Source organism: Orussus abietinus, unplaced genomic scaffold (assembly GCF_000612105.2).
Source record: "Orussus abietinus isolate OABI.00-Male unplaced genomic scaffold, Oabi_2.0 scaffold949, whole genome shotgun sequence".
Lineage (NCBI taxonomy): Eukaryota > Metazoa > Arthropoda > Insecta > Hymenoptera > Orussidae > Orussus > Orussus abietinus.
The window spans coordinates 8715-17901 of NW_019395160.1; the positions used below are offsets into that span (position 1 = coordinate 8715).

Consider the following 9187-nt stretch of genomic DNA (forward strand, 5'->3'; position numbering starts at 1 on the left):
GACGAGATATCTCGCGACCCGATACTGGCCGATCAACGCTTTTGACGAGATATCTCGCGATCCGGTAGTAGCGGATTAACGGTTTTTACGATAATCTAGCTTTCTAGCACCAATATTTTGACATTCTAGATGAATATATTTTACAACTAATTCTATTCGTATAGCTAAAAGGAAGAAATAAATACAGCTACTACCGGATCGCGAGATGTCTCGTCAGAAGCGTTGATCGGCCAGAATCGGGTTGCGAGATATCTCGTCCAAGGTAACGAAAGGGTTAACCAGGGAATTAACTATTGTACAATTCGTTCACAATGGGAACTTTATTGTAATATTATCACGCTTTCCATGACGAAGAAAGTCGTCATGCCCCTTTGAGGTGTCTTCCTGGTATGACGAAAAATATCATCATACCCGGTTAACAGGTTAATCCATGTTTTGGGCAATGTCTTTATGAATATGGAATATCTGATTCGATGTTAGCTAAATCACTTAATGATAACACTGTTTTCAGACAATGGGCGTGGAAGAACAAGACGAACTCGAATATGAGTGCGGACTCAGTACCGAGGCCAAGGCTGCTGCCATGACCGAACTCAGGGAAGATGAAAACACCAGGGAGCACGCATTAACGCAGCTTCGAGAATGGATAGCGAAACATCCTTCCATTAAGTCTTGTCGAACGGACGCGGTCTTTCTTCTCAGATTCCTACGAACAAAGAAATTCAGTGTACCGTTGGCGCAGGAAATGCTAGAGCGTTACCTCACCATCAGGCAACTCTACCCAAATTGGTTTCAAAACCTAGACGTCGATGACCCCGCTATTGAGGCCATCCTCGATGGTGGATACTTGGTACCGATGCTAGAGAGAGACCAACATGGCCGCCAAGTTATACTTTCTTGCGCCGGTAAGATTGTTGACCAGTTCTGTGGTACCCATTTCCTACGAATTAGTAACTACGTGGTAACTCGGTTAAAATCGTGAAATGGAAATTATTATCTTTAAGATATGAAAAGCGCTGAGAAATTTAATCCGGGTCGATAAATTAAAATTCATTTATACCCGTTTTTGGTGGCAGTCATTTTGAATACTCAAGTGGTAACAAGCTGGCGCGTCCCGTTACCGATATTTATATTTATATTGAAGTATTTATAGTCTACGTTGATAATTATAGGAACTGAAGCGTTCCGTATGTCGTTTCAGTAAAGTAATGACGAAGAGATCCATGTAAAACTGTCGAAATTTCGTGAATTCAATATTCTAACGACTGTTTAGGACCAACGTCGCCATCTGTGACGTTTTGCTGCAATTAAATTTTTGCTCTAAAAACACGTGTTAGCTCCGAGACAAGCCAGCATTCTCTTGCAATCGTTGGTGAAAGTGTTTCCCATATTTTCCCATCTGACTATGTGATATTCTATTTATACGGTATTCTAAATTGTTCGAGCCATGTCCTGAAACTCTACATTTTCAATTGTAAGGCTCCAAGAAGCGTAAAACATCGAAAACGTGCCAACACCACACCATGTTGGTTCTAGTCCATGATAAATAAATTAATTTTTTATGAAAAATGAAATTTCGTGAGTTTCAAGACCTACTTTAGGGTCTCCTTGTTCACGTGGTAAAATTAAACGAAACGGTAAAACGAATCGGTACACCCAATTCGAAGAATACTTACCCAAACAATTTGACTTCTCAGATATATATAGCCCATTGAATACTCTTACATAACTGTTAGGTAAATGTTACGTTTTCGAAGCTAACATCTTATCTAGCATAAAAGTAACATGGAAGTTAGATGTTTGTTATTATTTCCCACTCAATAAGGTAACATGTTATGTAACAGGTTATATTAATATTATAAGTTCAGTTACCTTAAAATAATATTAATTTTTCAAACATTTAATAAAAAAATGATGCAGTTTAATAAAAAATTATGTAATTTTTTTATTTTGTATTATTTTGTGGCACTTGGCAATAGTTAGGTATTATATAATAAATCAGACTTTAAATGAAATTATGTGAATAATAAACTATCTGATTTTATTTAAAGACAGATGATTTCATTTGACTAGCAAACAATTACTGATAATGTATATGAGCGTATGAATTAAAGTCACATTTTTTTCATACGAGTAGTAATTAAAATATGACATATATTAAACTTATGACATTTGACGATAAATTATGACAATGACGATGACGATGATGTAATAAAATAGATGACAGCACCAATGTAGTTCTGTTTTGTTACAAATGTGTACTGCATATACACAGTACTATCAGGACAGTAATATAATGTAAGATAAGAGTAACAAAGTTACGCTACATTTATATAGATATGATAGTAACAAATGTTATGTAACCTGTTGGCTCCATGTTACATAACCGTTAAGTTACTGCATTGTAACAAATGTCATGTAACTAGTTAGCTCTATATTACGTAACTGTTAGGTTATTAAATTGTAACAAACGTTATGTTATTTATTAGTTTTGAGTTACGTAACTGTTAAGTTTATTGTTCAGTGGGGGGCTGACTTTGTCATGTCACCTTATAAAATGATGCTGTTCTTTTTTAAGGACGATTTGATCCTTACAAGTATACTTCTGCGGAAATGGCTCGGGTACACAGTATCGTCGTAGAAGCGCTTTTGGATGATGAAGAAAATCAGGTTCACGGATATACTCACATCAATGACGAGTCGGGATTGACAATGGGCCACATAAGTGCTTGGTCGCTGACGGACATTCGTAACATGTCAAGATGCATACAAAACAGCACACCAATGCGCCATAAAGAGACGCATTTCATCAACATACCTAATTGCGCCATGAAACTCATCGAATTTGTCATCTCTCTTATGAATGATAAATTAAAAGGTCGAGTCCTAGTAAGTTATAGCGCTGGCGTAACAATAAAGTAAGAGTAATCCTAACGATACGGAACAACTATTTACAAATTATAATTTTTTTTTCAGATTCATAAAGATCTTCGGGACTTACATCGAGCTATCGATCCGACAATTTTGCCAAAAGAATATGGAGGGAAGGTTCCACTTTCTGAAATGATTGGTAAGGAGATAATAATTTTCTATACTTGTGTGTTATTCTATACCTAAGTTGCGTTCAAAATATTGAGAAGGAAAATAATTAAATTTTCGTAGCTGGAATATCAGTTTCGAATTTTCCGAAGCCATTGAGGCTGAAATTGAGACTCTTCACAGTGTTATACTAAATATTATTTAATTTACAGCTATGTTCAAGAAAAAATTACAAGCGAAAAAGCACGAATTAAAGGCCCTCGATGATATGCAAATTGAGTTATCACAAAAGGAAATCCGCAATGCTTCTGGTGAAGGTTTAGGTGGTATTTCCGGTTCCTTCCGAAAGTTAGAAGTAGATTAATAACTTAGGTAGTTTAAGAAATATCGCTTGAATTTCGAGATGATATTTATAGAGATCATTTTTATTTTTATGTGTATTAGGTTATGAACGCTGACTCAATGACAATTTATACCACTGATACACGTTGACATAGTTCTGTCTAAATTAATCATGACAGTCTAAGGCATTATACATCCATGACATTTAATGTCAAATTATATTTTATAATCTTCATGATGATTTTTGGTAGAATTTCACATGGAGAATTTAATCTAACTCACAATAGAGGTTAATAATTTCTTCATATTGGTTTTCGAGAGTTGTCTATTAAACAGAAGAAGTCGTAAAACTTCAATGCAACCAGATAGAACGGTCTAGTTTCTTATTTAAACAGTATGATCCATCGTGATAGACGTCTAATTGTTTTCTATTTCATACGGGAAAGGAGGAAAAATTGTTTACCACTACGTACCAAATATATTACATTTAACAAGTATAATATAAAAGCTTCAGAGTTTTTAATGACATCTACAGGGGTATGAAGGTTTAATAATTAGGATGCAAGTGAAGCAAGGAATTAGATCCCTTCTTTTAGTTTTACTACTTCATTTACATTGCGTAAACATGTTCATAAATATAAGTATCTAAATAGAGAAACGGTTATTGTTATTCACGGTGCTATATAGTTGTATATTCTTCTGCAGTTAGATGGTATTTTAAAATTAGGTTATATTGTATTATTCAATCATAAGCACAGACGCGATTTGCAGATTGCAATATGCTCATCTGCCAATAAGCTGTCCCTTAGGTGGAACCAGTTACCTATCAATCGTCCTAGTTTAAAATAAATACAAAGGACAATGTAGCTTGTACTTAAGTATGTAATAATAGTAGCCAAACTGTAATTAGCACGTACGAACAACCGTTGTTTATCTTCATTTCTCTTTTCTTCACAAATAATTCAATAATTTGTATGTAAGTTTTCATATAAAGAAAGCATTATTTCTAGCAGGTTTATATTAGGTGAAGTTCTAAATGTTATAAAATAATTCTAATGTATATATTTAGCAAATAAACGAAGTACTTTGTTCTCTTTCTCGATTTTTTTTAATCGGTTTCACCAAATAAAAGTACGGCAACAGAAATTGGTAATTGGTTGTATTAAGTAAAATGTTCACTTCATGGCACTGGTATAAAAACGTTTTTGAAACTTAATCTTTATAGTGTAATAACTATGGTAACTGATAATATACTTCGTAAGTCACATTTCCTATGGTTTCTATTGTTAAATAATTTTGTTGGAAAAACATCTCAAATAGTTCTAGGAGCTGTAAACTATGTTTTATCTACTATCATATATTGACACATGTTTTTTTAGTAACTACAGCTAAATATTCTTTCAACTGTAAGTATAGGATGGACATTTACGAAGTGAATGTCACAGAAATGTGCAAATATTATGAAAAAATGCAAATATCATGAAAACGTAACACGTTGCCGTCACATATAGTACTTCTCACATCATCCCCTATATGCTTGCTGTGTATAAATAATCACCGAACCCGTAGTGTCATAATTTGTCATCAAATAAATAGTAGCATACGTAACCACGTATCATTTCTTGTACCACCCAGCGTAAATCTACATAGATATATGCAACATCCTTTAACATTTTTTAACATCTTTTACCAACAAGTCCAGCAAGCTCTGCGGCGATGAACTGAAAGATGAATTGGAAAAAAAAAGAATCCTGTTAAGTGATCCATCTAAATCTAGAAAGGGGCACAAAAGGATAAGAAAAACTGGAAAGTAATTCTTACCCTCGGCGTAGAACCGCGGACGCAGGACTGACATTCTTCGCACTCCCAGGAGCGCGAACGACGAAAAAGTATCCCAGGTCCAGGATCTCCTCCCAAATCTCCGGGAAGAGATCTTGCCGTGGCCCTGCCTGCTTACATCTAGTAGTTCACTCCAAATAACTATCCTACCTCCTTAGCTACATCTAAAAGAACAATCACATTCGTTCCAACAGACTCGCTCCACGGTTCTTTCACATTCCACCCGGGGGCAAAGAGCCTATTCCCAGAGAGCACATCCCTGGATGCCACCGACCCCCGAGTTCAATTTTCGTTCACATACACATTATCGATTGCCATCGCCGGTTGAATTTTAAAAAAGTTATAGGAGTACCCGCAATCGATGGACATTGCAAAATATTTATTTACCACGTCTCCTGGCCCCGACCCATTCGACTCGCTCCTGGAGGAGTTGAAGGGCGAGGGCCAGCAAAGAACGCGGACACAGAAAGAAGCACCTACCGTTGATGAAGCTGAAAAAATCTTAAGCTGATTAATTTTGATATTGCTAAAACGAGCTATTGACTCTACTTGACATCGATACTTCACAATTTCATGAATAGAGAAAAGTCAAGCCCAGCTCGCACTATGGCCCCAGGGTAGTGGAAGGCTTGGCCGAAAATTCCTGGAATATCTGACGTCGTCCCCTCGTCGAGGCGGCGGCTCTAAGATGCCGCGCAAAAACATCAAAAGGCCTCCTCGACTAGGGTCCAGCTCCTCGCAAAACCCTTCTCCCGCGTCTTTTTAGAATTAAGCGATGAAACTCCTCGAAACCGATGGTCCCGAAGTCGAAGGGTCGTCCGACTTCCCGGCGCTCGACGAAAGATCGGATCAAGATCTGATTGGTCGTTTCCCCTAGACCGCGGCAGGACATTGACTCGCGACTAGGGAATCGAGAAATGGAAACGAGTACCGGCTGTTGAGATTCAGGAAGATTTTGAGACATTTTTTCAAGCACGGGTAGAGATGAGTTGAGAGATCGCGTCCTGTGCTGCCTTCGGCGCGGAATGCACTTACCACCTGATACCCCCTTGTGGGGGCGCACTTCAATCCTCATCTCTGCTCCCAACTCATCTCTGTGATAACAAACATCGTTTAACATCTTTTAACATCTCTTACCAACAAGTCCAGCAATATCTGCGGCGATGAACTACCCATGGATTGAAAAAAAAATAAAAGATCCTGTTGTGATCCACCTAAACCTGGAAAGGGGCACAAAAGAACATGCGAGACAGGACATTGAAAAAAATCCAGGACGTCTGAGATCAGACGGCGAATATGTTACTAAAAGTCAAGGATATTAATTGGACTTCGATTTCGTTAAATTGAGTGAACTGGTATTTTTCATATCTATGTACGCAATATCCATAAATTCTACATATCTCTATGTAAGCAATATCCATAAATTCTTCATATCTCTATGTAAGCAATATCCATACATTTTTCATATCTCTATGAATGCAATATCCATAAATTTTTCATATCTCTATGTACGCAATATCCATAAATACAAACTCGACAAATTATAATCAAAATGACTGTTCGCCGTCTCATCCCCGTCAATTCTGACGGAATGACATAGAACAAAATTAGAGGGACAGCGTGGCCAAAAAAAATGATGATTGTCCGTTCGAAATAAACAGAAGACCATCGTAGTTGCCCTCTTCTTAAGGGGCCGCTTCGGCATGTAGCCTCTTCGACTTTTGCAGTCTCTTCGGGCAGAGCCCCCTACGTCTCGAACGCTTGGCAATCCCCTGATTTGTCGGATTAATAAAAAAAAAATCACTCGCGGGGAGATCCAAAAGCTAGCAAAACGACGACCTGCGATCCGAGGATGCGCAGTTCGAGCGTATTGCACATTTATTCGATTCCCAAGCGCGGTCTAATTAATTTTATTGCTAAAAGAAAATTTATATAATCGCGGATATATCACAGGGTGGACATCCTCCGCGCTTCCGGAAGCGCGGATGATGGNCAACAAATATTTCGGATATCTTCGAATTAAATCCACAAGAAATCTTAAAAAACCTGTCGCTTGAGATATTTAGCAGAGATTACAAAGAAATATTTAGAAATTATTCTATGATACTAGGATCGCGTCATGTTCATTGCAAAGTATATTCGTAGCGACGAACATTGAAAAACTCTCATGTGACCCCGGCCTTAATTAACGGTATTTAGCAAGTCATACAAATATTCTTTACTCGCCCAAGTCTGCGTTCGACTTCATTTCATTGGTGTTTTTTTTCTTTCCTAATGGCGTTCATAGTATCCATTTTAAAACCCTTTTGTATAACAAATGCGTCATCGTCACGCGTATTACGTCAGAAATGTTATTGGGCATTAGCTCTTTATTTCCACGCATAAATCCCGTTATCTTTCGCACTTCAGTTTATGCTAAACCGGGCATTAACGAAATTTCTGAAAAGCAGATTTCTTTCGAGTCTACCCGTGACGAGCTTGCACCGTATCGCGGGTAAAAGATTCTGAGAGACGAGTAGAATATCAATGATATTTTGTCTCTAAGATGACGAAACGAAGGAAAATAGTTCAGTTTCGTTGATTAATCTATGTTTTGGGCAATATCTTTTCAAGAATGTAGAGTATTTGATTCGATATTAGCTGTTATTTTGTGATAAGAGTGTTTTCAGACATTTGGCGTGGAGTACAATACAAACTCGAATATGAACGATATCTGACGAACTAGAATAATGACATTTTGTCTTTGAGATGACGAAACGAAGGAAAATAGTTCAGCTTCATTGATTAATCTATGTTTTGAGAAATATCTTTTCATGAATGTAGAATGTTTCATTCGATATTAGCTGTTATTTTGTAATAACAGTGTTTTCAGACATTTGGCGTGGAGAACAATACGAACTCGAATATGAACGATATCTGACAAACTAGAATAATGACATTTTGTCTCTAAGATGACGAAACGAAGGAAAATAGTTCAGCTTCATTGATTAATTTATGTTTTGGGCAATACATTTTCACGAATGTAAAATATTTGATTCGATATTAGCTGTCATTTTGTGATAACACTGTTTTCAGACATTAGGGGTGGAGAACAATACAAACTCGAATATGAACGATATTTGAGGAACTAGAATATCAATGATATTTTGTCTCTGAGATGACGAAACGAACGAAAATAGTTTAGTTTCATTGATTAATTTATGTTTTGGGCAATATCTTTTCATGAATGTAGAGTATTTGATTCGATATTAGCTGTTATTTTGTGATAACAGTGTTTTCAGACATTAGGCGTGGAGAACAATACGAACTCGAATATGAACGATATCTGACGAACTAGAATAATGACATTTTGTCTCTAAGATGACGAAACGAACGAAAATAGTTTAGTTTCATTGATTAATCTATGTTTTGAGCAATATCTTTTCATGAATGTAGAATATTTGATTCGATATTAGCTGTTATTTTATGATAACAGGGTTTTCAGACATTTGGCGTGGAGAACAATACGACCTCGAATATGAACGATATTTAGGGAACTAGAATATCAATGATATTTTGTCTCTGAAATGACAAAACGGAGGAAAATAGTTCAGCTTCAATTGATTAATCTATATTTTGAGCAATACCTTTTCACGAATGTAAAATATTATTTAAAGAATCAGACGTTTAGCGTGGAGAACAAAAACTCGAACACGAACGATATCTGACAAACTAGAATAACGAGATTTTGTCTCTAAGATGACGAAACGAACGAAAATGGTTTAATTTCATTGATTAACCTGTTAACCCTTTCGTTACCTTGGACGAGATATCTCGCGACCCAATACTGACCGATCAACGCTTTTGACGAGATACCTCGCGACCCGATACTGGCCGATCAACGCTTTTGACGAGATATCTCGCGATCCGGTAGTAGCGGATTAACGGTTTTTACGATAATCTAGCTTTCTAGCACCAATATTTTGAC

General features: G+C 36.8%; 1 protein-coding gene across 2 annotated transcripts in view; it reads left to right on the plus strand.

Moving 5' to 3' along the window:
- Window positions 1-4478, plus strand: part of LOC105702255 (clavesin-2) — a 9745-nt gene extending 5267 nt beyond the window's left edge. For both annotated transcript variants that reach the window (XM_023433666.1, XM_012429678.1), the window contains exons 2-5: window positions 512-905; window positions 2579-2889; window positions 2977-3070; window positions 3252-4478. In XM_023433666.1, coding sequence (XP_023289434.1) covers window positions 515-905; window positions 2579-2889; window positions 2977-3070; window positions 3252-3403 — 948 coding nt within the window. In that variant the 5' untranslated portion in view covers window positions 512-514 and the 3' untranslated portion in view covers window positions 3404-4478. The remainder of the gene's footprint in view (window positions 1-511; window positions 906-2578; window positions 2890-2976; window positions 3071-3251) is intronic.
- Window positions 4479-9187: the final 4709 nt, after the last annotated feature.